Raw genomic sequence first — 27733 nt, forward strand, 5'->3', positions numbered from 1 at the left:
GCGATTATTGGGATGGGTGTGTAGAGAAATAGCCCATCATCTTTCTCTCCCTCTTTCTCTGCCCTTTCCCAACCCGGAAGAGCTCTGATCTTCAGCCCAGCCCGAAGGAGGAGGAGGAGGAGGAGGAGGAGGAGGAGGGGGAGGGCAGGGTGGCGGTGGGCGTTCGGAGGATGCGGCTCCCCCAGGTTTTCCCCCTGGGTGGCAGCTCGCGACATGCCAGCAGCCGCCCCGCTCCGCCCGCACTCCTGCGCTGAGAGCTCCAGCGGAGCGGGACACCACAAAAAGCATCTCCCCAGGTCAGTGAACGATCCTTTTGTCCCCCTCCATCACTTTCTTCTCTCATTCCTTCTCCCGTCTAATACTCCCCCACCCCCCCCATTCTCCCCAACCGCCCCAGACCCTCGGATCCTCACCTCCACCTTTTACTCCTTCTTCCACGTGGAGGGTATTCGGCTCAAAGGACAGCAGTGGACTCAAACTCAACCTCCCCCCCAGCCTCCCCCTCCCCATCCAAACACTTACTGCTTATTTTGGGTCGGAGGAGCCGGCTTTTCGCGTGACCTTGGGGAAATGTATCCCCGAAATGTGGGGAGAGGGTGGGAAGGAGCTGCTTTCCTCCTTTGCTGATGGGTTTAGGGGCGAAGGAGCGAGGATGGGATCATGCGGGTTGAATGGGACAAGGCTCTGACTGCGAAATATCCATCTCGGGATGGAAAGAGATGCGTACGGGGCCTGGATTCGTATGTATGTGCATATGTATCGGTATATACGCAGACACGCATATGCCTAACCGATATTGCCGTGTAGCGCTGTGTGTGCAGACAGAGCATTTCGGCTGTGTTCCCACTCGCAGTATTCACCGATGTGCCCCTGTGTCGATCCATGCACGGAGTACATCATATAAACTGTACGTTCATACAGTACACACGCAGTATATTTAATGCTATATACAAGTATGTGGAAAAAATATATGATAGAATACCTAAGAAACATATGCGTCTAATAGGATGTAATTAGGGCGAGCTCCCCCGCCTCCCCGTTTATAGCCCTATTTTTACGCCTCGTACACCCAAATCACTGCTCCGCTCCCTCACCCCTCACCTTCGCTCTTCCCTCCCCCATTTTTCGCCCCGGGTAAATACTCGTCTTGAGCAAAAAAATGCGTCAGGTGTCATTGAGAGCCTTCAAAAGAGAAAGGGAGCCAAAAAAATATATGTGTACATATCTCAGTTCCTGTCACCTTCACGTGCGGCGAGCTCTGGGTGACGGATTTTAGTGCAAGCGGGTAATTAATAACTGCTGACCCTGCTGGTTTGCCCAGTTATTTATGGGCCGCAGGTGTGGAGCTCCCCGGACACCGGGGCACGGACGGGGAGGGGGGTGGGGGGGGCACTGAGGGTCCCGAGGACCGAGGGAGAGGAGAGCAAGGATGGGGGTGAGGAGAGGGCAGAGCATCCTGCGGGGCTTTGCTCCAGGCTGGGGCGAAGCTCTTCCATCTCCTCGGGGATGTTATTTTATTTTTACGTTTATTTATAACGGAGCAAAGGAGGTGGTGGAGGTGGGGAGGGGGGGGTGGGGGTTATTTCAAAGGGAAAAAAGGCCGAGGGTGGATGGGGGACAGGGTGAGGGGACACCTTTGGGAGACTGTATCTCGGGGGATTGGGGACCAAATCGCCTTTTCAGGGAAAAATAAAAGTCATAATAATGTGGCAAATTTGCAAATCGAAGCAGATTTTGCCCTCCCAACATCTGAATTTGGGAGCTTGGGGCAGTAAAAGCGAAGCTCTCATTCACAGAACGGAGAGTGCCGATGTTACACGGGGGGGTCCGTGAAGGTGCGAGGTTGGTTTTGGGGTGCGGGGACATCTCGGAGCCCACGGCAGCTCTGACCCTCCCGGACCGAATCGCTGGGGCTGAAACCAAGGGGGGGAAGTGTGTGTGTGTGTGTGGGGAGGTCGGGATACGGCCCCGCTCTTCGGGAAGGAGCAGCTGGGAATTGAGCTGTCGCTTCTCACGTCGGGCGTTTTCTGAGCTCTGCTTTATCCTTAAGCCCTCCATTTTATTTTATTTTTTAATTATTATTTTCAAGAAAAAAAAAATCATTAAACCCAACGGCAGCTTCACCGTTTCTAGGAAGAGCGAGGAAAATCGTGCTCTTCGTGCTTAAAGCTCCCACAAGCAGCCCGAGGGATGCATTGCCTTTGCTTCTATCCACACAACCCTATCGCTCAGAACGGTCCTGGGTGATAAAGCAGAGCCGAGAAAGTCCATTCCCAATGCCTGAACCGGGCGGTGCGGTGATGCATCCAACCCGGCTTCCTCCAGCTCTCGGTACTGAATGGGCCGATGATAATCTTAGGGATATAATTTGTTTTAAAACCTCCATTGTAGGGAAATAATAAATTTACTCCTTTATTATTATTATTACTATTATTATTATTTTTCGGTTGTTAACACGTATTTCCTTAAACTCACCGGATATACATATATCTTCTTTTTTGCGGGAGGGGTGGGATTTTTAATTAACCCTATTATTCTCCCCCCCCTCCTTTCTCCATCTTTCGTGTTTTTCTCGGCCAGAAGCCGAAGAGCGGGGCGGGTGGCAGCGCTGCCCGCGGCCGAGAGCGGGTCTGCGCAGTGCGGATACTCTCCGCGGAGCTTGGAGAGGGAGAAAGAAAGAAGGAAAGGAGTGGGGGGAAGAAAAAAATAAGAAGGAGAACACCTTGTTAACCACCGCCCTCCGAGAAAGGACAGAACGGGGGAGAAATAAAAGGGAGAAAATAGACTTACCGAGTGTGAAACCGGGGCTGCGCTACGGGAAAAAGGAACAGAGGAGGAAGGAAAGAAGGGAGCGGCGTTAGGTCCCATCCAACCGGGGGGGAACGCGGACACCCCGCACCCCCCGCCCGGCTCCGCCGTAGTGCCGCGTACTTTGGGGAATGTGTTGGGAAGGGGGGGTGGTGGTGGTGGGGGGGGTAGAGGTCGCCGCTGGGACTTGCGGAGCCGGTTTTGATCTTTCTCAGCATATCTCTCTCTTTTTTTTTTTTCTTCCTAAACTCCTGCAGTGTCCCGGGGCAGTCGCCCTCCTCTCAGCTTCAAAGATACGAAGAAGGGGAAGAGAGGGGGGTGGGGGGGGGGGGGAGGAGGCGAAAGAAAAGTCCCACTCTCTCTCTCTCCTCCCCACTTCTAATTCTTCGAATTTCTGTTCTTTGGCAGAGCACGGTTTTTCCCCTTCCACCCCCCCCCCCCCCCCAATAGCAATTTCTTTTCTCTTCCCCCCCCCTTTTTTTTTCCTGAAAAAAAAGGCTTATATGTGTGTAGGAGGTTGAATGTTGCACGAAGGGATTAAAAATTCGCACCCGGTGTCACCAGGCGCTGATTTGTGCTCACGCTGTATTTGCATTGCCCGGCGCTGCTTTGTGTGTGCGCGTGTGTTTGTGCTTTCCCTCACGATCTTCTCGAAAGGGAGATAAATGAATTATTAGAAGGGAACGGAAACAGGGAGATAAACGCGATTTTTAAACAGAAGTGAGACAGAGCAGCCACCCCCCGGGGCTGGGTTCAGTGCGGAGGGATGGGCTGACATGGAATGGGGTGCGCTGAATGGAAGGAGGTGGAAACGCCGTTCTCTGACATTCTATTATTGCTAATATCATTACTACTGCTTTATTTATTCATTCTGCTGACTTGCGCCTCGGTTTCCCCCGTAGTGAGAGTGAAGAAGTTGGGAAGGATTGGGGGAAGAGATTCGTGAAAAGGAATCATCATCATCATCATCAAATAAGAAGGGAGAAAAAGAGACATATCCCTTTCTCTCCCCTTCTTTGTCCAACCCGGGATTATCGCACCGGAGACCGCAGCGTTCCCTCCGCACCGCGGGAGGGGTCGGTGCGCACATGGGGGGGCAGCGCTGCTCCCTCCCCCGTCCCCTTTTTGCCTTCGGTAGAGCACAAGTTGTTATACAGCGGGCAAAAAATCTTTGGGAGTTCTGCCCTGGGCCGTGTCCTCTCCGTAACCCTCCGATTCGTAGCTCCCGGCTGTTTGTACAGCTTTACCTGTACTATTCTGGTACCCTGTAAAAACCCCAGCCCGGCGAACGTAACTTAATCCGCTTTCAGTCAATTGTCGTCTAAAAGGGGGCTGGGGGCTCGGGACGGGGGGAGTTGGGGTGGAGGAGGGGGCTTTTTGCCTGTCCCCGCCCTGAGCAGAGGCAGTGGAACCCACGGTGGTGCCAATGGTGGGCAATGGGCTCACCAGAACCAGAACGCAACCCCGATATCTACTGTACCAGTAGGGCTTGGGGTGATCCCCAAGGAGAGATGGAGGGATTGATTACGCCTTTTGGATGGTCACTTGCAGGGAAGAGGTTAAAGTGGGTCTCCCCGTGTCTCTGAATTTTTCTTCTTTTTCTTCTTTTCTCATTTGGGGACTTTCAGACGCTTCCACCAAACCCATTCTGACCTCTCAGCTCCAGGACTCGCCCCATTCCCCCCATCCCTCCTCCGTCTCTCCAGTTGAAAAGATGCTGCCAGCAGCTCCCCCCCTCCCCTACCTCCCCACTGCCCCCCCCCCCCCCCCCCCCCGCTGCAGAATTAACCCCCGCGCCTTTATCTGGCGGCTGGTGGCGATCGTGGGGCTAATTGCTCCAACAATGGGCTCCTATTAGCGCCGGGCTGTCACTGGAAACCCTGCTGGGGGCTGCAGGAGGAGGAGGGGGGGTTTGAGAGGTGATGGATCTGCAGCCACAGCCTGGGAAAAGGACGGTCAAGGCCAGCGCTGCTTCCATCAGCCCTGGGGATCGCGAATTAGCCCGACAGGGGTCTGGGGGGGGGGGGAGAGGAGGGGAGGGAGGGCAGGGGGTTGGGGGGTCGAGGGGGGGGAGGGAAATATGAATTTGCTCTCATTCTTTATTTTTGAAGGTGGGCTGTTTTTGCCCTCCCCACCACTGCTCTCTCCCGGCTAAGAAAGGTATAGAAAAAAAAACTCGGAGTAGAAACACAGGGGCAGATGGAGAAAAGTTGATTTAAAGTTGGTGTCCACCCCAAATCGGGGCTGTGTCGATGCGTAGGCTCTTGGTGTACCACCCCCCCGTTCGTCCGTCCCGTCGGGGCCCTCAGCACCGCTCCCTTCTTTTCCCCACCACTGACCGCATCGAGTGGTGGACTTTCCCTCCCCTCCCCCCTCCCTTCTTTTTAAATAAATATTTAATTGCTATTTGATTGAATTGCATTTAATTATATCCTATTTTAAAATATTCCATTTTTTTTCCTCCGTTGCTTTTTGCTCGTTCTATTTTGCCTTAAGCATTCGTCGTCCTCTGAATAGCTGAAGGATGGCGACTTCGCAGTCCTTCCCCTACCCCTGGATAGGGGCAGAGGCGCGTTTTCTCTATTCTTCAGCAATTTTGTGACCTCGAGAGGGAATTTCCCCTCCCCTGTGCTCCCACCGCTGTAGGTCCCAGAGCTGTAACAACGGCAGCAGAACAGGGGAGGGGTGAGGTGTGTGTGTGTGTGCGTGAGGGGGGTGTTCCAACTCACCTGCCCCGAGCTCGGCACTAAAACATTCTCCGTTCAGTGTTTTAAAAGGGATTTGTTTAAAGTGACTTTTTCAAAGTGCTGGAGAGCAAATCTCATCCACGGGGATAGCTTAGGGTCAGAGAAATCGTAGGGAGCAGGGATAAAAAAGGGAGCACTTCCACGTCCATAAAACACATTTAGAGATGGGAAGGCGGAAAGTTTGTGTTAACAGATGATTAGCAAGTAAGGTGTTCCTCTCTCCCCCCCTTCACCCTCGCTACTCTAATGCTCCTCTCCTGCCGTCCTAATGGGCTGCTGGGAACGCTGTCCGGCTCCCCCCGCTCGGTCACGGCGGTGTCTGCTCGGCCGGGCTGCAAAGGGATTTGTCCTCGCAGCCCGGGGTGTTCATCCCCCGTCCAGTTGATATAAAACATCCCCCAGATGCCCTCTCCCCGCTTATCCCCACGGGGTATCTTTTCCCGTGTCTGAGCTGCGCTCTTGGTTCCTTTTCCAAGCATTTGTTTCTGCCCCGAATTATAGTAATATATACCGTAAATAAGATTTTTGCCGCCCTAATCAAGAAAAACGATATTTCTGTGTACCATCTCTAAAGTTGAGTGGGTCGACTCAGCTCCTCACTCAGTGAGGGTGTAAAAAACGCGTTTGAAAATCGGCGCAAGGACCCGGCGCATCTGCTACAGGCTACGCCGGTCGGGGAGCGGGCAGCGATTTCCGTCGGCGCAAAGCGCGGAGCGGGGGGGTGCGCGGGAGGCGCTGCGGAACCGCGGCTTTTAATGAGCCCCCCCTGTATGAAAGGGCTGAGAGGCGCTTCCTCCGGCAGCCGGGTAGAGTCTGGCGTGCTGCTGCGCGGGGAGACAGCGCGCACAGAGCGGCCCTGTAAGTCACTTCATCTATTTCTTTCATTCTTTCTTTATTTTCCTAAATATTTTTCCTTTCTTTCTTTTCTCTTCCCTTTCCTTTTCATTTCTTTTTCCTTTTCTTTTTCTCCTCTTTTCCTCTCCTTTCCCTTTCTTCCCCCTCGTTTTTATTCTCCTTCCCCTTCCTTATCCTTTCCCTTTCTTTCCTTTTTCCTTTTTTCCCCCTCTTTTCCTTTTTCTTCCCTTTTCTTCTCCCTCTCACTCCCCTTTCCCTCCCATTTCCCTTCTTTCCTTTTCCTTTCCATTTTCTTTTTTCCCCTTCTTTCCTCTTTCTCTCCTCTCTTCCTCCCCTCGCCCCCTACCTTCTCACTCCCCCCCCCCAACCCTTCCAACAGTCTCTCTCCTCCCTCCCCCCTTCCTCGTCTCCCCCCACATCCACCTCAGACCCCCCGCTCTATCCCCGCTCCGTCCCTTCCCCTACCCCACGCCTGATGCCGTGCCGGCGCTACGTCGGGGCCGCTAGGGGATGCCCTGGCTCAAGGCAGCGGCCCGGCCGGGCCGACGGGGAGCGGGAGGGCAACCAATAAGAGAAACTCGCTGCCGGCTCCCCAGTTCCTGCTTTCCCTCCATTGGCTGATAGAACGGCGGCGGCGGCCCCCGCTGGGCGGTGGGAGGCGCCGCGGGGCGCGGAGCCCTGGGGGCAGCGGGGTCCGTCCGCCGGGACCTTCCCATTGCCGGGCACAACTTGCCTGTCTGTAACAGATCTCCGGTAAGACCGAGATCTCCTCTGGAATCTTGAAAGGGAGAAAAAAAAAAAAAAAAGCAAAAACAAAAGACCCTCCAAAACTAACAAATCAACACTGAGCGTCCCCAAATTGTGTTATCTCCCAACGCGACGCTCAAGTCCTTAATGAAGAATCTTTTCTGAGTCGGAGAGGTTCTAAACACGGGGAGATGCGGCTTTATTTCCCGGTGATGTTGCACCTGCCGGGGCTACGGCCCCTCCTGAAGCTCCGCATCCATTGGGATGGGTAGGGGGGAGGCGGGAGGAACGACCCCACTGCAGCGGAGCGGCACTCAGCGCTGCCCTCAGCTCCCAGAGTATCGTGGCTGGTGGGAAAAGTTATTTTCTTTTGAAAATAAGAATAGAAATAGGAAAGAGGGGGAAATATATATATATATATATATATAAATGAAAAAAAAAAAAGAGGAGAAAAAATGAGCAAAAAGGAAATAAATAAATGAGAAGAGAAAGTAAATAGAAAGTGAATAAATAAAGACTAAAACATGAAGAAAGAATAAAGAAAAGGGGGGAAATTAAAAAGGGAGGGACTAAATAGACTACAAATAGCCAATGGGGGGAAATGCAATAAAAAATAAGAATAAAAGAGGAAAAAAAAAACTCATAAAGTTTTGGAAGTTGCGTCGCCCACCGCGGAGTTGCGCGGATGCGCAGCGGGGGCAGAGCGGAGGCGCACGGTGCGCCCCGGGCCGGTCCCTGGCGGTCCCCTCCTCACCCTGGGCCAGGCTCCGCCTCCCCCGTGCTTATGACACTGGAACCTCCTTAAGTTGCGTCTCGCCACAGCTGTCTGTAAGCACTGAGCCGGCTGGCGCCATCCTGCTCCTTTCAGAAAGAATGCCTTCCCTGTAAAAAAAAAAAAAAAAAAAAAAAAAAAAAAAAAAAAAAAAGAAAGAAAATAGAGGGAGAGGAAAGCGAAAAAAAAAAAAAAAGAAAAAAAAGGGGGAAAAAAATAGGGAGAGCGAGCGAGCACAATCCGATCCGATCAAGCACTTTTCAGCTTCATCCCTCCTGGGTCACGCACTGCTCCTCCAAACCAAGGTTTGTGCGGAATTTCTTTTGCAACTTGTTTCTTTTTCTCCTCCCGTTTCCTTCTCCTTTTGCCCTCGCACCCCCACCTTCTTCTCTATCGCTTTCCCCCCTCCTCTTTGCTTTTTTTTCCTTTCCTCTCTTTTCACTCTCTTCCTCCTTTTTTTTTTTTTTTTTTTCTTTCCCGGTTGCATAATAATTAATGAGCAATCAGAGCGGCCGTAGGCTGCGGCGCTGCGAATGGCACAAGTTCTCACCGGGCTTAAGGCACCGGAGCTGCTCAGGTGCAAATTGAGCAAATAAATAAACAAACAAACGAGGCGACTAAAGCAAAATAAAAAGGGATTGGGAGGGGGTGAGGAAGGGAAAGAGGGAAAATGAAAGAAGAAAAGTAAAAAAACGGGTGGATGGGGGTGGGAAAGGAGGAGAAAAAGCGACGCGAGAGTCGGAGCTGAGGCTGCACGGGCTTCGCTGAGAGCCGGGCGGGGAGGGAGCGAAAGAGAAAGAGGCGCTGGGGAGAGAGGTGGGTCCAGGGCAGAGCGGCGCTTCCCAGGGCTGGCTCAGGGATGGGATGGGTTTGCTCCTGCCTAAAAAGTCAGGTGCTAAAGTTCAGAACTTCTCAAGCACGTTTCTCTCTGCCCCTCTCTCTCTCTCTCTCTGCTCCTTCCCCTTTTCCTCTTTCTCGTTACAGGTGATCAAAGAAGCGAAACATCTGCAAAAAGAGCGGAAGATACAGAGGGGATCTCACTTCGTAGAGATTTTTTTTTTCCCCCCTGATTTTGTTTCCCCCCTTTTTCCCCCTTTACTATATTCCCCTTCTTTTTTATTGTTATTTTTTTTATTATTATTTTTCTTTTTTAATTTTTGGAACCGATCATTTCTCACCACCCCCCCCCCCCCCCCTCCCTCCGATTACAAACCAACCCAACCCCAACCTCGCCGAAGCTCTTTCCCCACCCCGACTCTGCACAGCCGTCCCCCCTCGCCTCGCTGAGGAGGAGGAGGAGGAAGAGCAGCGAGCGCGGAAGATGGAGGTCTCCACGGACCAACCGCGGTGGGTGAGCCACCACCACCCGGCCGTGCTCAATGGGCAGCATCCGGACTCCCACCACCCCACTCTTGGCCATACCTACATGGACCCCACGCAGTATCCTCTCGCCGAGGAAGTGGATGTACTTTTTAATATCGACGGACAAGGCAACCCCGTGCCTCCGTATTACGGCAACTCCGTGCGAGCCACCGTGCAGCGGTACCCCACGGCCCATCACGGTGAGTGTCCGACCCGAGCCCCGGTGCTGCCGGGCAGCCCCCGGCAGAGATCCTGCGGGGCCGGGAAACGACGTCACGGGGGGGGTTTGGGGCCGGCTTTTAGAAATACGGCTGAATCCTGGCTACTTTTCGTTTTCTTTTCTGTCTTTTTCTTTCTGTCTTTCCATTGTTTTGCTTTCTTTTGTCTTTTTCTTTTTTTCTTCTGTTTTTAATCTCTTTCCCTTCTTTCCGTCCTCTATTTCCCTTCTTTCCCTCCTCTCTTTCCCTATGTCTTCCTCTTTCTCTTTCATCTACCTTTTTTCCCCCTTTCTCTTTCGCTTAGCTATTTTCCTTTCTAATTAGCTTAACGGCGTTTTCGCATGGTGTTTAGCTTTTGCACCATCCGCTGCTCTTGAGAAGTAAAGCTGTAGGGCAGGAGTGGGAGAATGACCCCGCAGTCCTCACGCTTGGGATATTTCATTCGCACTTCAGGAGCTTGTTAGGCTCAATTTGAAAGTTTCACCCAGGGCCTCATCATGGCGTGTGCTAAAACAAGAAAGAGAAGGAAGACCCCAAATCAGCCAGTAGAGCAGGAAAGTGGTGATCCACGACGTGAATGTTGCTCCTGGGTCAATGCTTTTAGAGAAGGAGGTGAAATACCTGTGGATGATGGGGCCTGGGGCTGCGGAGGAATGGATGTTTTGGTGCCATCTTTTTAGAGAAGAAACGGAGCGACCCAGGGTGTGTGGCTGGAGTTGCCTCAATGGTTAAAAGTTAGGAAATAATAATAATAAAGCTGGGAGACAAGCAGCCGCTGAGCTCTGCAGCCGGAGAGTGACCTCTCTGAAGTGCTGGAATCTAAAAAGCCCGAGGCTCACCCCAAAATCAAGGAGAAAAGAAGATGGGATGAGAGTGGCAGCGGAGCCGAGCTGAGCCCAGGGCTGCTCCCAGCCCTCAGCTACTTGTTGAGTGCGAGTCTGCATTAGGTCCGCTCAGTAACTGCTTTGTTCTGCCATTAGTCCCTTTAAAACAATTATTTCTAAGGATCAGCAGCCTTTGTCCTTTCTTTCTTTTCGGCTCTTTACATTTTTTTTCCCAATATACCAGCAGAAAGTGGAACTGCGGTCTCTCTGATCTAGCCTGAATATTATTTACTATGCTACTTCCTGGAGAAGATAATGAATCTTGACCCTTTCTATTCGTATAACCCACCTTCCCTTCCTTTCGAGCAGTTACTTTCAGTATTGTTCACGAATGTCTGGTACACTGAAAACCAGCCTGTAGATTTTCTAAGACACACATGAGATCACATATAGACATGTGTGTCCACACTGCACTCGCTCTTTTGCTGTCTGTGGCTCTACAGATTCGTGTTTGCATCTCTCCTGCCATATATTTAGCACGCTGTACCATGATAGCTGGAGAGATTCAGGCTCTCTGGATGTCAGTTTGCTTCAGGGCTGTATAGTAGGCACAAACTTGCTCTCTGCCAAGTGAATAACTGTGTTTTTCAGCTTCTAGAGATTTGCTGAAGTTGCTGTGGATTTGGGTAGATTTGATTATCTGGATGTTTATTTTAGAAAGGGCTAAAAGATGAGTTACGATCCCTCAAGAACCTTTATGACAAAAGGCAAGAAAGGCTCGGTTGCATAAACCCAGTGGTTTTCTTTCCCCCTCAAAGCCCAGGTCTGTATTTTAACACACAGTGAAGAGTTTGCAGCGATGAGAAGGGGATGGAGAGAGTTCTTTCCAGGTTGCTACTCTCTCTGCATGCCATACTGCCACCAAAAGCTGTCTAACATTTTTGTGCAGCCTCAAGGATAGGGGGGGAAAGAAGCACAAACTGCAACAGTTTGCAAAGTTCATCAGCTCGGTAGGGAAGGTTAGAGAGTTATAATCACAGTTTTGGGCATCTTCTGGTTCTCTTCGTTTGGTCACAATATACCCAGAGTTTGTAGCCCATGGCTACTTTCAGAAAGCGCCTGACAAATTATTTCTCAGCTCAGAGAAATGGTTTCTGCAGCGAGGGCTGGGTGATTTCACACAGGATCTTGGCTTCCAAATCCACCTGGGGTTGTCTGGGTGGGAGAGGGCAGAGGGGCTCTGTGTCCCAGCACATCCCCGCTTGAGGGGTCCCACTCCTGCAGGATCTCGGCTTTTAGGGTTTCATTTTAAAAGGGATAACACCGAGGGGTTCGCATCAGGTGGGTTTCTCCTCTGCTCCCCTCTCACAGAGTTCAGCTAAGCGTTTGAGGAAGGAGCGGGAACACAGCCCGCACCCCCCGGCGGGTCGTAGGGAAGGCAGAGGGAATGTAACCGGCTTTTTTTCGCTGTGCTTTCTCCGAGCAGGCAGCCAGGTGTGCCGGCCCCCTCTGTTGCATGGCTCGCTGCCGTGGCTGGACGGGAGCAAAGCGCTGAGCAGCCACCATAGCGCTTCCCCTTGGAACCTCAGCCCCTTTTCCAAGACCTCCATCCATCACAGCTCGCCGGGACCGCTCTCCGTTTACCCGCCTGCTTCTTCCTCCACTTTATCCGCCGGTCACTCCAGCCCGCACCTTTTCACCTTCCCACCGACCCCTCCTAAAGATGTGTCTCCGGATCCGTCCATCTCCACTCCTGGCTCCACCGGCTCCACCCGGCAGGATGAGAAGGAATGCATCAAATATCAGGTGTCCCTGGCTGACACCATGAAGCTGGAGTCGTCTCACTCTCGGAGCAGCATGGCCTCGTTAGGAGGAGCCACCTCCTCCGCTCATCATCCCATCACTACTTACCCACCTTATGTCCCCGAATATAGCTCTGGACTTTTCCCCCCCAGCAGCCTCTTAGGAGGATCGCCTACCGGGTTCGGGTGCAAATCACGACCAAAAGCGCGGTCGAGCACAGGTAGGGTTTTTGGCTGCTTTGTCCCAGTTTGCTGGGGAAGGGAGAGGAATAGATGGGATGGAGCGTGGGTTGTGTACCCGGGGGCTGATTCCCGAGGAAACGAGAGGAAAAACATTGAATGTTTCCCATAGGTGAACCGTCCTGGGATGCTAACCCAGGGCTAAGAACCTCCCTCTGTGCCCGAACCTTGTGCCCGAACCTTGTGCCCGAGCCTTGTGCCCGAGCCTTGTGCCCGAACCTTTCCCTCCCGCCGGGCTCCAGCCCCGGGGGCGATCCCTAACGCCTCTGCTGTGCTCAGCTGCGGGCGTTTAATGAGGAAGCGAAACCGAGGGAACCGCAGCATTAGTGTATCTCTCCGTATTTTAATAATGGTACTTAAATCCCGGCCAACTTCCCCCGCCTGCCCTCCGCCCCGCTCTTCCCAGCGCGGTTCAGCCCAGGGCCTCTTCCCATACGGCGCCGGGAGGCTGGGAAACGGGGGGGGACAAGGGGGGGAGAGAATTACCCTGAGCTCACCCCCCAGCCCCATCCGTGTCCGCCCCCGGACCGTACCCCAAACCCCGGGGAAGGCACCAAGGGGGGTCCCGGCGCACTGCGCACACCGAGCGACTCCGGAGGCTGTGCCGGATGGTCGAGATTTTAGGTGCACCAAAGGGTGCTGCTGTGTGAGCAGAAGAAAGGGCGATTAGTCAAAACTCTTTTCCCTCTTTTTTTTTTTCTTTCTTTCTTTTTTTCTTTTCTTTTTTTTTTTTTTTTTTTTTTTTCTTTCCGTGGAGGCTGCTGCAGGGTTGCCTGGCATGAATGAGATCAGTTTTCAGGGTTTTTCCAGGGTGACATTTACTCTGTCTGTCTGAGCAGGGACTGTCTCTATTTAGCTGATATGTTTGAGCTAATCCAATTATTTTCAGACTGCTGCACGCGACAGTTGCATTGTTTATCCAGCGCCAGGAACTTTAATAGAGTCCGGATGCGGTTAGAGTGACAAAAAAACCCAGACCTGTGTGTTTTGTACATGAAAGCAGGAGAGAGAGAGAGATGGAGTGAAACAAAAGAGAGGGACAGAGACACAAACGGCCTCAGAGCGGCCGCCCCGTTTAACCAGAGCGGAGTGAACCCACCCGGGTGCTACGGGAGCGGTCCCGACCCGACCCGACCGCTGCGGCTCCGCTTTATCCTCACCCCGAACAGCGGGGCAGCGGCTGCGCGGGATTTTCAAACCGTTTTGCACCCTTCTTCTTTCTCCCTCTTGTTTTCCTTTTGCCACTTTCTGTTACTTTACCTTCTAGAAAGACATCTGCGGTTTGCGATAAACCAACCCCAAGAGCAACACCTATTTTTTTTTTTTTTCTTATTCTTTTTTTAAAGTCGATTTTAGCAAGCTGGGAAGCTCTCAGACAAAGGGGGATGGGTCCGAGTGAAAAGAAGGGAGGGGGTGTTTGCGAAGGACGGAAAGAGGGAGAAGGATACAAATTAACATTTCATTATTACGATTATTTTTTTGGAGCTGGGGAGGGAGGTCTAGCACAAAGGCTCTGGAAAAACGGCTGCTGTTTGTGGTTAGGGCGCGGGTGCCTCTTGCTCGAACCCACCGCTGAGCTGGGTTAGTTCTGCTCTGGCCAGCTGAGTGTTTCTGCAGCTCTCAGATGAGCTGGGAGTGCCTTTAGGTGCAAGAAATAAAGTAACAACATGAAACCACCCAACACTCTGACAGTAGCTGGGAGGTACTGGGTGCCCTAAATCCTGGGAGCAAACGGGCTGGGGAAGTCCCCTCATAACTGAGACAGACGGGTGCTGAAAAGGAGGAGAAGATGGAACAGACTATAAGCTGTTCAGGGTCCCAAATGCTGGGCATGGGCTGTTTGTATAGTGAGGAAGACAGAAGGATTTGTGCAGCTCCAATGGCTGAGCAGTGAAAGGTTAATTGCAAACAAATCAGTAGTGGGTATTGGCCCAGTGACTGTGGATTGACTGGGCTGGAGAGGTGTTCTGGTGCTTGGGCCATGATTGTTTTGGGGGTACTTGGTTTGGTTTGATCTGAGACCACAGGAAGAGCACTGTTGGCTTATGTACCCCACTGGGAGCCAGGGTGATGCTGAAGGAGTGAATCCAGGGTTCCCATATGCATTAGGAAGGGGTTCATGGCCTTAAATTTGGAATCCATCCATCTCAGGAGGGTCAAAGGCTCCCCCCCCCTTTTTTTTTTTCCTAACTCCAGGAGAGATAGAGACCCACCAGCTGCTCATCTTTCTCCCTCCAAGAGGGACCTGTGCTCCAGGGAGCGCCTGAGCTGCCCAGGGGTTTGGGTGGGGACTGTCACCACCACCTCCCTCTTCCTTCAGGACACAGGGGACACATGGGGTGTTGGGGTGTTGGGGCAAGATCAGACCCCATCAGGACTGACAGTCCCTTACCTCTATCTCTTAACCACGGCCTCGCGTTCTTGGGCATCCTGAGCTCAGAGAGGACAGATAGTGCTTTTTGGAGTTATTCTGGGGCAAGGGGGAGTTTTCTTCATCCTCTTTCACCACTGTTTTCCCTAAGTGAACTATATGCTCTCTTGTTTCCAGAAGGCAGGGAGTGTGTAAACTGTGGGGCTACCTCAACCCCTCTGTGGAGAAGAGACGGCACCGGGCACTACTTGTGTAACGCCTGTGGACTCTATCACAAAATGAACGGGCAGAACCGACCCCTGATCAAACCCAAGAGAAGGCTGGTGAGTGGTTTTATTTTATTGTATATAATTTACTTTCTCCTGCCACTTTTGTTTCTTGTTTGCAGCTTGGGGTGGAGAGCCCCAAAATGTGGTCACACTGTGTCTGAGGACTGGGATGGAGGATGCTCAGAGAGATGAACCCACATGCTGTGGGCCTCAGTTGTCTGCTCCTATTGCAAACATGAAGCAGTTTTATTAAAATATATATATATCAAGATCTAGGGGTTTCTGTAAGACAGGACTGAGTTTTCTCCCAGGTTGCAAAAGGGTGGCAGCCTCTGCACAGCGCACGTGGATGGTGACCCAAGGGTGATAGCTCTTTCCAAAGACATTTCCCATTGACCAAAGAGATAACAGGAGAATGGAACTTCTCCTGGGCTCCTAAATTCTTTTTTTCTGTGTGCTTTCCATTCCTGTTGGCCAGTGGTGTTATGGGAGGGAACTGAGCTGGGTCATTTGTTCCTGAGCGCTGCCACTGCCACCTCATTGCTAACTCAATGTAGGGCATGGCAAAGTGTGTGAGGGTGCAAAACTGAGTGTGCACCCACAACAACACAAGCTGGAGGAAAGTGAATTGCATGGGTAGCTGTTTGGAATAATAGTGAAATAATAGTTTCGGGCCTCATGACCATAATATATACAGGCAATACATTATAGCATCCCTAGTGATCTATTTATGAATTTCCCTGGAAGCCACAAAAAGGTCTGGAAGCTGTGGGCATGGCTAATAAATGCGTTGAAGTCTATTTGGCAAATAATCAGGCAAACCACAGGGGGAAAAATATATCAAGTGGGGAAAAAATATGTTCTGTGCTTGGGAAGTTATTGAATGTTTTGAACTGAGGCACGTTTGGTCGCATTAGGATTAAAAATGGAAGGTGGAGGAAAAGTGACTCGTGCTTCCCCGTGGCATTTTGGGGCTGATGGACTGAATGGGACAGTGCTGGTGTGGAGCTCTGCCATGAGTGCTTGGGGACTGACTTTCAGTGCTTTTCCCTTATAAGAAAATGTTGGTCTCCTTTGGCTCAGGCTCGTCTTTCACAGCCTCGTTAGGAAAAAGGAAAGGCTTTCTAGGGAGGGAAGCGCGCGTTGAGATTCGTAATTTTTTTTGGGCAGCTCTCTTGTTCTCTTCTCCTCCTTCCTGCTGGCCCTTCTGTCTTAAGCACACACACCTCGTTTTTTTCTTTTTCTTTCTTTCTTTCTTTTTTTTTTTTTTTTTTCCTCGTTCTCTCTTTATGTGTAAAGTCAACTTCCTAGGAAAAAGCTGCCGGATATCTGAGCCCTGGAGATAACTCATAAACAACAGCTCTGTTTCCCCAGCCCAAACACACAGGAGCTTGAGCGTATCCAAACAAGCAGAGGGGGAGGCAGGATAGGAAAGCGGCTGGAAAGGGGTAGAGCTTTCACAGAGTGTCTGATGGAACCACGAAAGAATGTCCTGAGTTACCCCGAGCTCGGCACATGTAAAATGGAGTATATAAATAAATACATTGTGAAAGGTCACTCCTGGGGGGGATAAAAAGAAGAAAAAAAAAGAATGAAAAATGTAAAGAAAGACCTGGTGTCCTGTAATCATTCTTATCTTGGGTATTTTAGCTGAAGTCTGAGTTACAAAAAGTTCTTGTTCTTTGCATGCAGCTTTTGCAAAATGAGGACTTCAGATTTTTTTATTCTCCTTTAAAAAAAAAATTATATATATATAAAGTCACTGTCTGAGAAAGGAAAATGTTTTTAACACCATTTACCTCCATTTTTCTTGCTACTGTTTTCAAAAAGAAAAAAATCAGAATGCATCAAGACCTTCTGCATTTGCATCTCCTTGTGCAGGGATGTGGAAGCATGCATGTCTGTGGTTTGAATGATCCTCCTGGCTTTGGGAGGTGAGCGGGCTGGGAGCCGAGGTGTGCACCTCTTGCTATGCCACAAGTTTCCTGTGTGACCTTGGGCTGGTTTTGTAGGCTCTGATCCCAGTGCATTGCAGCTAATGACAGGACTCCGTTGGGCTGGATAGAGAAGTCAAATAAAGCCTTAGATGCTGGGAATCCAAGCATCATTAAATTCAATGGGAGTCTTTGTAGGGCTGACTTTATGGGGAATGACGGGCTGAGCTTTGCAGGCTGAGGAGTTTCAAATAACTCTACTTTGTTTTAGGGGAAAAGCTGTGGATCTGGAGTTGTTGGCCCACTTGGAAAGTGCCCCCATCCAAGCCCGTAGTAGCTCCTTCATGACCCTTAGCTGAGACAAAGCCTTCATTTGAGCTTTCTTCACTGCTCACATGGATGCAGAGCTCTCTGCTTCTATGTCCATACTGGTTTTGGAAGAATGATGGCTAGTTTCTTAGAGGGATTTGGCACATGCAATATGATTTTGGGAGGCTGTCCCTTGCAGCTTTTTGGATACTTTGTATAAATGTAGGATCCAAAACCAGCCCTTAATCAAGCATGTTTATCAGCATGCAGTTCCTCCTTCTGCGCCTTCCTTGGTTCCACCTTTCCATCACTGTCAGCACTTCCAGCATGAAGTTGTGTCTTTGCTTAACCAGCTCTGGTCCTGTAGATGATTGTGTGACTGTAGTCATCCCATTACTGACATGGACATGACTTGGGTTGGTGATGAGTGTCAGTCCCATTGCTGGGAGCTTTGAAAATAGTGCTATTATTCATTATTTCCTGCCCGCTGTTGCTGTTTCTGGTCTAAGTTGGTACAGCGTGAAAGCTACGGTCTGGGACGAAAAGAGTGCAGGGCTTAAAATATTTAGATAACAATGCCAAGGTTTTGTAGAGAAAATGTGGCAGATGGATTAGGTTTTAGGGAAGATAATGGACTTAGTGATTTATTGGTGCATTTAAAATTAGCTGGTGAGAATTTGCTTGAGATCTTGAAAAGGTAGCAATGCTGGGACCAGGCATACATTACATTTACCATCTGAGAAATTATGGTGAGCGCAGTGTCGAAACCCCAAATGTCTTCAAAGGAGATGTTTCCCCTGTGTGGGCTGAGTCAAATATCACTGGTTTTCAGAAATTTCCTTAGGCTTGATTTTTGGGTCTGATAAATTCAAATCTGCCACAGAGAGAATCATTCCAGCCTCCGAGCCACCCATGCTTGGCCCCTGGGTTGTAGCGGGTGTGCAGCTCTGCAAGCAGGTATGTCCATCAACCCAGTGATTTGGATGGGAACCAAATCAGGGGCCTTGGGAGAGTCCAGAGAAGGACAGGATAAGGATTCTGTGTGCGAACTTGTCCGATGAGCTCTGCTTTTGGTGATGGTGTGCCTCAACTTCTGATGGTTTTCTGTTGCAAGCAGAACACTTTCTGTGCTGCCTGGTAAGAGCCCCTTGTTGTTGTCAGACTGGGCATTCTGCAATTCTTCTTAATGTTTGTGGGCACAGCATGATTTATTTTTCCAGATAGACTTTTTTTTTTTTTTTTTTTGTAATTAAAAAAGAAAAAAAAATCCTACTCTATCTAAAACAAAACCAACCCGTCCTCTCTCCACCTACGCCGCATTCAATTATGATTAAAATTGCAACATGACCTAACAAGAGTTGGTATTAACGCTAACGCTGTGCCAGTGTCCATGTTTGCATTTTGGGTTTGCTGTACAGTCTCCAAAGATGTGGTATTCTTTTTTTTTTTTTGTTGTTGTTTTTTAGTGTTGGATGTGCTACAGTGTGCGGCTGTGTGGGGTGAGGGGTAAATTTGAAACAGTAAGAGCACAAAAGAGAGCATTAAAGGCTCAGTTCTGCAAGGTGCCAAGCATTGCTATGATCTGGCAAATCGTTTAAGCACATGTTTTAACTTTAAGCACATGAGCAGTCCCATTGAAAGCGGTGCATCGGGATGAAATCAGAGCTCTGGGACTGTGTCATGTTGATGAAGAAGAGATAGGAGTGGGATCTAAAGGTCTTTTTTAGGAGCTGTAGGCACTTGCACGCACGCATGCATACGCATTCATATAAAAGTCTTCAAACTCCTTTTCCTCCTTCAGTGGCAGAAGGACAATTTGTTTGCCAGAGTTACAGTTTTTAAATGATAAGCAGGAATTCATGCATGTGAATGAGAAGCGACTTAGCTAAATTTGGCTTTCCTAAATCATTATCACAGCTAACAAAAAAGCTTCTTTATACACCTTGACACATATACTTCTCTTTTTTTTTTGTTCCTCCCCTTTTATGAAATGGTAAATTCTTCTTTCAACCTCATTACCAGTCCTTAAATAAACATGAAGGTTGAGGCTGCAGAAGGGTGTAATTAAAAAGTTGGGATTCTCGCTCTTTGCCGCAGTGTTATTTCCGATCTGGAGCCTGTATCCTTTGAAGCAGAGCTGAACTTATGGGATGGGGCTGTGTTTGCTGTCAGACCCAGCGAGCAGCTGCCCACTGAGCGTGGTGCAGGTCTCATCCGGCACTGGCTGAAGCCATCGTGACTCATGCCATTGACTCCAGCAATTGCTGGTTCAGGCCCTGACTACAGAATTAGACCCCTGGGGGGTCTGGGAGAATTAAGATGGAAAGACATGTTGGTATTTAAATAATATTTTCCCCTCTGGAATGGGCTGTGCCAGCATTGCTAATTTTGATGAGTTCTATCAGAGGTTTAGCACTCACTTTTAGGATGCCCTTTGGCACCTGATTCAGTTCATATATAATTTGGGATTAAAGTACCTCGGGGATTTTTTTTGTTGGAATTATTATTTGTTCTCACAAGCCAGTTTCTGTAGGCCGCTGCTGCTGTGCGTCAGTTTTGTGTGGTTGATGTTTTCGTTCTCAGCCATTTTGCTGATGGCATCTTTTTAATGCTTTTTTTTCTTATTATTTTTTTTCTCCCTCTTCTCGTCCCACCCGTTCCCGCAGTCTGCAGCCAGGAGGGCGGGCACATCCTGTGCTAACTGTCAGACCACCACCACCACCCTGTGGAGGAGAAATGCCAACGGCGACCCTGTCTGTAATGCCTGTGGGCTCTACTACAAGCTGCACAATGTAAGTGTGATGGTAATGCGCGGTAGCGGGGCCTCCCTTTCCATGCCTGGTGACCCAAAGCCTTCCTTAGTATGAGGATTTACATTCTTGGGTGGTCCAAAGTCTTCCTTGGTTTGAGGATTTCCACTCTCATGTGGCTCGAGCTCTTCCTTGGCTTCAGGGTTTGCTGTAGGTGTCTCTGCTCATTGCAGGTGAGTTGGACTAGGTGACCTTGAAAGGTCCCTTCCAACTCAAACGATTCTATGACTCTACAACATCCATTCTTGAGTGGTGCTGAGACTTCCTCTATCTCTTTGGGGGATCCCTTTGGGAACCTTAAGTTTTGAAGCAGTGAGCAGGTGTCCCCTTAAATGTAGTTGATCTCACTTGGGAAGGTATAAAACAGTACTGTCAGTGGGTAATGTTAGAGCTTTCTCATGCCTGAGCCAAGGAAGGAGGGGTGGATCAACAGAGAGACATGTTATCCACCGCGGATTGGGCTCAGCGTGCTGGAAAAGACAACACGCCATCCTGCAAACTGATACCCCTTCTACGCACAGCTTGGTTCCTCCAGCAAATACAAACTCCGCCAAAAAAGCAAAATGTGCCAGCAACTATTTAGATCTTCCCCGGGTTTGTGGCTATCTTTGTCCCGTCCCTCTGCCGGTCCCCAGAGGTGATTTATTTAGGTCTCTTGTTTGCCCCATTTGACGCAAGCGATTCCTAAACAAAAAAGGACTTGATTTAGTTAGTGGGTTGTGGAGTGTGCTAAACCTGTGATGTGAATTTTAAGGCTTCTGTCACGGAAAGGGATGAAAAATGTAATGAGATGAAATGGCTGGATGATTTAATCTAACATCTCCATACAAAGCCAGCTTGCAGGAACCAGGGATATGTGCTCCAGGGAAAGAGCTAAAGGGATGTGAAAAGTCTTCCACCGAATAATACTGCTAATAAAGGAGTCTTAAGGCTACTCCAGTTACTCTCATTCTACATGTGACATTAGAATAATTATTATGTCAGAAGAAGGAAAAGACTTGCAACTTCTGTGCTTTTGTATAATTTTTTTTTTTTTTCCTAGTGGTCGTTTGCTTGATGTTTGACTTAGAAATCTCAGGCTATGTTTTACCCTGATGTCCACCCACACAAACACATCAAAGATGGATTGGGTTTCATGGGGCAGCCAAACCTGGTGGTGTCTCAGTCCGTTGTTATTTCAAGCTCTTTGGTTTTTTGAGATGAGTAAACAAGTTTGGATTAAATAGGAGGAAAAAAAAACAACACACAGCAACATCAAAAACCCAACCAGGCTAATATTTCACCTGTTCTGTGAGTGGCATCTCTCTCTTGGAAAAAAAGTAAATGTGTTTACCCTTTAGCGGGTGGGTTTCTTAGCACCCTTTGAGTCCTTTGTAGCAAACAGAGGTTGTCATCAAATTCTTTGTGTGATCACCCCAAACAGAAGGGTTGGACCAGGCATGAGGACTGAAAACTCAGAGTATCATAAGAAAATACTCGGCTTGCTATTTCTATGGCAAGAAGGCAACCAGGTCAGCTAGCTTCAGTGAAGGAATGTATTCTTGTGTGCTGTTGTCATTGTGCCAGTGTAGCTACTGATGTTAGGACTTTGCTCAAATGGTGATGAGACACTGGGTTACCCAGAGAAGTTGTAGGTGTTCAAGGCCAGGTTGGCTTGGAGCCCTGGGCAGCCTGATCTGGTGGGTGGCAGCCAACCCATGGCAGGGGGTTGGAACTGGATGACCTTTAAGTTGTCTTCCAACTTAAGGCATTCTATGATTTTAATCATGTAGCAGAGACACAAGCAGTAGGGATACCTCTACCTGAGTTGTTCCCTTTGTGCTGCAGGAAAGCCCTTGAATAGAAATAGTCCCTCCTCAGGTACCATTAGTTGGACCTGGTGAAGATGTCTGTGTTTGGATGAGATCATTTGTAGCCCTGAAGACTGTACAGTTTCTCCCTATATCTAGAAATGGAGACAGAATGTTAAGTTCATGTGGACCTGCATTGTAGCTATCAGACTGCAGGAATTCCCCTTAAGGCAGCTGAACGCCGGAGCTCTCCAGGAACGAGCACCTGCTCCCTCTCTCCTTTGCTTTTTAACGCTAACTTTGTGAAACTAGTTGGCCTGAACCGACCTCTTGATCCATTGTTTAGGGATGTTAGTGAGATTTGTGACGTGGGGCAGGCCTTGAGCAGAACAGTTTTCAAACTCATTAAAAACACTGTCGGCTTCTGAAAAACTCAGTGCAGCTACTTACCAAAGTCAAGTATTATCTTGCCTTACGAGCAGCTCCATTGATGGGACCTGCTTAAATGAAAACCCTGAAGTACTATGATAGAACTAGGCAAAGATACCAAAATCTGGCTATGAGTGGGTAGATTTTTCTTCTGTTTTTTTTTTTCTTTTTTATTTAAATTTTTGCTCTGCTGGATGATGCTTAATTGTAACTGCAGCGAGAAATGAGAAACATTACTGCGGATTGTCCTTGAAAATACCACCCTGGTCTTTAAAGCTTTACAAGGGCACAGTACTGAGGCATTATTCTGCAGCCCAGAGTGGTTTACAGGATGTGTAGCTGCAAAGACCACACTCTGCATTATAAATTATTTGTGAGTGACTTTATTTTTTATTATTATTACTTTTTTTTTTGGTTACTGGTGATAAGGCAGTGGTAGCACCGTGAAGCTCCCTCCTGTTTTTGGCTGCTGGGAGGTGAGCTGTTCTAACTGCCTTTAGCCAACTCAAAGGAGGGATGAAGTTTTCTGTTTGATCATGGACAAGTTTCCTTGGCTGATGGTGACTTGGTTTGGTATTTTAAGGTGCAAGACCTATTTGTGTAGGTGGTGGTACTGCTCCTTTTTTGTATTTGTCACTGTGTTGGTTCTCCATCAGGAATGTGTTGGAAATGTATACAGGCTCACCTTTGCATTTCCCTTTTGAGTAGCAGTGTCTGCGCAGATGTGTCAATGACTGCAGATGTCTTTTGGCTGCTCAGAAGGTGCCTTCATTCTGATTTAGGCTACACAGTAGGAAAGTCTCTGCTGTTCCCCCTACCTTTCCTCCTTTTGTCTTTTCTTTGGATTTGAGTTTTCTTAGGACCTTCAGATCATTAGGGTATTTTAATGGATTGATTTGAAGATAAAACATCTGCATTTCAAGCCTACATCAGGAAGGATTGCAGTAAATAATACCAACACACTTTTTACTATTATTATTTTTAATGAGCTACATCAGTTTGTTTTACTGTTGATTCCCACAGCTGAAGTGAACAATCTGTCAGTAGGATATAAGCAGTGATTATAATAGTCTTGGGGTACATTTAGTGGAGCTGCCGACATTTCTCCAATTGACTTCAACAAGAGCAGGCTCCATTAACACCAGTATTAACAATGCCTAATATTTCACACTGATGTGATGCCTTTCATCCTGTGGCATCCCAGAGTGTTCTTTAAGACACGGCCAGTCTGGAAGATTAACCCAACATTGTAATGACTATGTCTAAAGGATAAATCCGCTTCAGTGACAGGACCTTATTGAGGTCAGTGGCAAAATCCCTTTGTCTTCAGCCAGAGCAAGATCAGACCTATCATGTCTATGACTATCCCTTGGATTTGATCTGTTGAATGTGAGGTTCTTGTCCTTGCTCTTTCACTCCTTCTTAAAAGTGAGATCAGTCTTTGCTCACTTCAGAGATAGATGGGAGTGCTTGTACCTTGCTGGAGGTATGCAGCACGCTGGTTTTCACCCGCATAAATGAGTAAGAAATCATTGATTTTGGCAAAAACCCTCAAAAAAGACCTTTGTGACACAATATCCAAAGATAGAATGAAGTGTACCAGGAGCAAAGCAGTCAATATTTTGCATATGATACAACAAAGAACATAATTCCTGCCCATAATTAATTGGCTCCATCTGAAATTAATGAATTTCATATACATGCTTTGGGCTGGTTTAATTTTAATTTAGCATGTGTTTGTCATTTTTATCACAATGAATTTTCATGCGGAAGGTCTTCCCTCAAGGTCTCTCACTTCTCTCCTCCAGAGATAGAGATGGGTTTATGCCTTTGATGTTTCAGGGACCCCTTTAAGTTTGCTGTGTCTAATCTTAGAAGTCAGTGGGAAATGTTTCTGGCTTGCTGTTGTGGCTGTTCTAGTCTCCCTCCTCTTGATATTTGTCTGAGTGCTTATCTGTTTGGGTCAAATACCTGGCAAGAGGGTGAGGCCAAGTACAGCAGGACGATGCTATCAGTTGGGATGGCACCTTGACCCCAGCTGCAGGGCTGGCTACAGCTTATCATGGAATCATGGAATCGTTTGAGTTGGAAGGAACCTTTAAAGGTCATCTGTTCCAACTCCTCTGCAATGAGCAAGGGCACCTACAGCTACATCTGCTAGATCTGTTTGCTCAAAGCCTCACACAGCTTGACCTTGAATGTCACCAAGGATGGAGAATCCTCCACCTCTCTGGGCAAACTGTTTCAGTGCATCCTGAGCAAAACTCCTATTTCCATCCTTAAGGCTCACATTATAGTCTGTGTTGGTCTGTTCTTCACATTTGAACAAAGCATGAAAGATGCTGCTTTAAGGAGGTGATCGGTGTCCTGAAGGATACTCCAAGAGCCAACACAGCATGAGGCTGATGCAGTTTTGCCACCAGCAGGTCCTCAGCTTGTGTTTGCTGCTTCATCTGGAAATCCAGTCTGGTTGCCCTTTGAGACTTCGTGATGCAGATCATCATTATGAGCTGGGGAGGCAGTGATCTGTGTATGTCTCCCCACATCTGAGCTGGGCTTATTGGAGATCAGGACCTCCAGATCTGTTGTCACATTGCTCCCCAGTGGGGTTCACCTTTTGAACATGGGCAAGAAATCCCTGCTGGGTGACTGAAAACAGGCAGGCAATGTTTTCCCATCACAGGCTGAAGCAAAGGGCCTCCCTTGTGTGCATGTCCCATGAGGACAGGAAGTCAAGGAGAAGGGTGATATTGTATTTAAAGCCTATGACATTTGAGGTTTTGGCTTGCTGCTGCCCCAAGGCTGCTGGGGATCTGCACATGGGCTTGCCTACCTTCAGCTGCTAGCAAGCTGGGCTGCTCCCACTGGCTGCCTTTATCCAGAGGTAATCAGCCTTTCAATTGCCCATTTTTTAGAGTGAGGTGAAGTTTCTCATCATTGCTGGTGTGGGGAGCCTGGGGTCACTAATTCAGAGAGAGATGACGAACTTTGGGATGCTCTTTCCTCTCCCCATGCCTCTGTCCCTGAATATAACAGGGAGCTATTGTATCCCTGCCTCCCTGGGGAGACAACTCACAGAATGGTTCTCATACTGTGGGGAAAGGCACCGATAAGAAAGAAGCTAAACTCTTCTGTGATCTCAAAGAAGGAAGTGTTTTGTTCCCTGGTTGAAGATCTTATGAATGGAAATCTGCTCAGGATCCTTGCAGGAACCTTCTTCCATTGCTCTTCTAGTTCTCAGTGGATAGCAAATCCATTTTTAATCCCTTTTCTCCATCAGCACAGCTGTGCACCCACACTTATTGCAAGAAGCAGTGCTCAGTGCCTTCTGCCTTGGGTGGGATTCTACAGAAGAGCCACTATGAGACACATGTCACTGCCCAAGCACAGATTTTTAAGGGTCTTTATGCATGCTTCCCAACTGTTGCAAAAACTTTTCTTAAAAAGTACGAGTAATACAAATACCTGTCAGTCTTCCAAAGAGTTTGAGCAGCACCCTAATGCCCCTGGGAGAGTTTGAGACCCCCAATAGCACTGAAATCCCAGCAGCTGCTGCCACTAATGGTTTTAGATCAGTCAGGGAGCCTGGGGGTGAGATGGTGTCTGCAGGGAATATTTCAAGGTGATAATGATTGGTCTCATTCCTAAACACGCTGCAATTACCTTATGCGCAGATAGCTGAAATTTTTCAGCAGCTACAAGTTATTCGGGTATGCTTTGCTCCTGTGAGGCTCCGTACTTTTCTGTCTTCTCATCTTTACAAATTTCAATCCAACCTGGAATTTTCTGCAGTTCCCAGGGGTGGGTTTGGCCCTGATTTGAATTTTGGTGGTGTGTGAAGTATGCAGGGAGAGGAGGGGGCTGTTGGATGTTCAGCTGGACTTGGGCATATAGGGTGCATGAATCCCACAGCGATCTGGGGAGAAGCGATGGAAGCTCAAAAAAAAATAATTGATTTTTGTTTAGATTAACAGACCCCTGACTATGAAGAAAGAAGGAATTCAGACCAGAAACCGAAAAATGTCTAGCAAATCCAAAAAGTGCAAAAAGGTCCATGACAACCTTGAAGACTTTCCCAAGAGCAGCTCCTTTAACCCCGCCGCCCTCTCCAGACACATGTCCTCTATCAGCCACATTTCACCCTTCAGTCACTCCAGCCACATGCTGACTACACCGACACCGATGCATCCTCCATCCAGCCTCTCCTTTGGACCTCACCATCCCTCCAGCATGGTCACTGCCATGGGTTAGTGAGAGACTACCCTGCTGAATGCTTACGGTCTCAAAATGAGATTTACTTTATATACTTGCATTTTTGCAGGCGTGTGGTTATGGGTCTGATGTCCCAAATCAAATGGGAGGGGGGGAAAAATAAAAAAAAAAATAAAAGGAACAAAAAGAATAAAAATAAAGATGTTATTTGAAGGCGTAAGAGCGAAAAAAATAATATAAAAAAGAAAAAAAAAAAACTACAAAAAGCACAAAAAAGGAAAAAAAAGGAAAAAAAGGAAAAAAGAAAAAAAAAGTTTTAAAAAAGTGATGTTTGCCACTTTTTAAAGGAACTCACTATGGCATCTATGTATTCTTACCCACTGAATCTGGATACCATTTGTGAATAAGCCATTCAGAACTCGCATTCCCTATTGGACAGGATCTCTAGTGCTGTGAAAAAAAAATAAAGTAAAAATAAAAATTGCTGAACATTGCATATAACTTATATTGTAAGAAATACTGTACATTTGAGGAAGACTTTATTGCATCTGGAGAGCTGCGAAGAAAAAAGGCATGAAGGACTCTGAGAGATTTTTTTTTTTTTAAAAGGAAAAGAAAAAAAATAAAGATACGACGGGAGGACAATTTAAAAACCAGAAAAACAAACAATGCAGACCAAGAGGAAACGCGGTCTTAATGAACAAATGGACCAACTGCCAGTCATGTCTTCTCCTTTTATTTTATTTTGATTTTCTTTTGTTTCGTTTCGTTTCTTTTTTTCATTTCTGGGAGAGGGGAGGGGGCTGGCTAGAACGGTTTTGATGCATTAACTAACTAACTAACTAAATAACTAAATAAATAAAACCTGTAGGGAGATCATTCATTTTGGGCCACAGGCCCTTTACATAGGAAGTACCAATGGTGTCAGGCAATCAGTGTTAACATGCGGACATTGCCAACAAGGGGTTTTTGGATAGCCATTCTCCAGGTCTATATGCATTGTGAACAAGTTCCTGTAATTGTTGTTTGTATGTATAATTCAATGCACCAAAATAAGAAAAGATGTAGATTTATTTCATCCTATTATACAGACTGAATGGTTGTACAAATTTATTTACTGCTAGTGATAAGACCTGCTTTTTTTGTTTTGTTTTGTTTTTGTTTTCATATTTTTTCCTCCTTTTTTTTTTTTTTTTTTTTTTTTTTGAGAATAAACTAGATTCAATTCTGTTGA

At 48.1% G+C, this 27733-nt stretch overlaps 1 protein-coding gene and 1 long non-coding RNA gene across 9 annotated transcripts; one reads left to right on the forward strand and one right to left on the reverse strand.

The window, feature by feature from the left end:
• On the forward strand, positions 1 to 27733 carry GATA3 (GATA binding protein 3). Of its 7 annotated transcripts, none has more exons than XM_015867175.3 (6): positions 1 to 296; positions 8914 to 9491; positions 11820 to 12356; positions 14924 to 15069; positions 19925 to 20050; positions 26254 to 27733. In XM_015867175.3, the coding sequence occupies exons 2-6, from the start codon at positions 9251 to 9253 to the stop codon at positions 26536 to 26538; spliced, it is 1335 nt and encodes a 444-aa protein (XP_015722661.1). In that variant the 5' UTR covers positions 1 to 296; positions 8914 to 9250; the 3' UTR covers positions 26539 to 27733. The 7 variants fall into 7 exon arrangements, with proteins under 7 accessions (XP_015722661.1, XP_085407158.1, XP_085407392.1 ...); XM_085551032.1 differs by having other exon boundaries at positions 104 to 296; positions 11817 to 12356; XM_085551266.1 differs by having other exon boundaries at positions 107 to 296; positions 14927 to 15069.
• LOC107316278 (uncharacterized) lies at positions 7329 to 9496 on the reverse strand. 2 transcript variants are annotated; one of them, XR_014947609.1, is made up of 3 exons: positions 9356 to 9496; positions 7912 to 8934; positions 7329 to 7504 (listed from the first exon to the last, which is right to left on the reverse strand). It is a non-coding gene; the product is annotated as an uncharacterized LOC107316278 (long non-coding RNA). The 2 variants fall into 2 exon arrangements; XR_001556268.2 differs by having other exon boundaries at positions 7912 to 8039; positions 9356 to 9458.

Source organism: Coturnix japonica, chromosome 1, assembly GCF_054131305.1.
Source record: "Coturnix japonica strain WE chromosome 1, WE-NBRP24, whole genome shotgun sequence".
NCBI lineage: Eukaryota > Metazoa > Chordata > Aves > Galliformes > Phasianidae > Coturnix > Coturnix japonica.

Coding starts and splice junctions, on each gene's coding strand:
- GATA3 (XM_085551032.1), top strand. CDS start 9,251: ATGGAGGTCTCCACGGACCAACCGCGGTGGGTGAGCCACCACCACCCG. Junction 9,492..11,816: donor GTACCCCACGGCCCATCACG/GTGAGTGTCCGA, acceptor GCTTTCTCCGAG/CAGGCAGCCAGGTGTGCCGG. Junction 15,070..19,924: donor TCAAACCCAAGAGAAGGCTG/GTGAGTGGTTTT, acceptor CCGTTCCCGCAG/TCTGCAGCCAGGAGGGCGGG.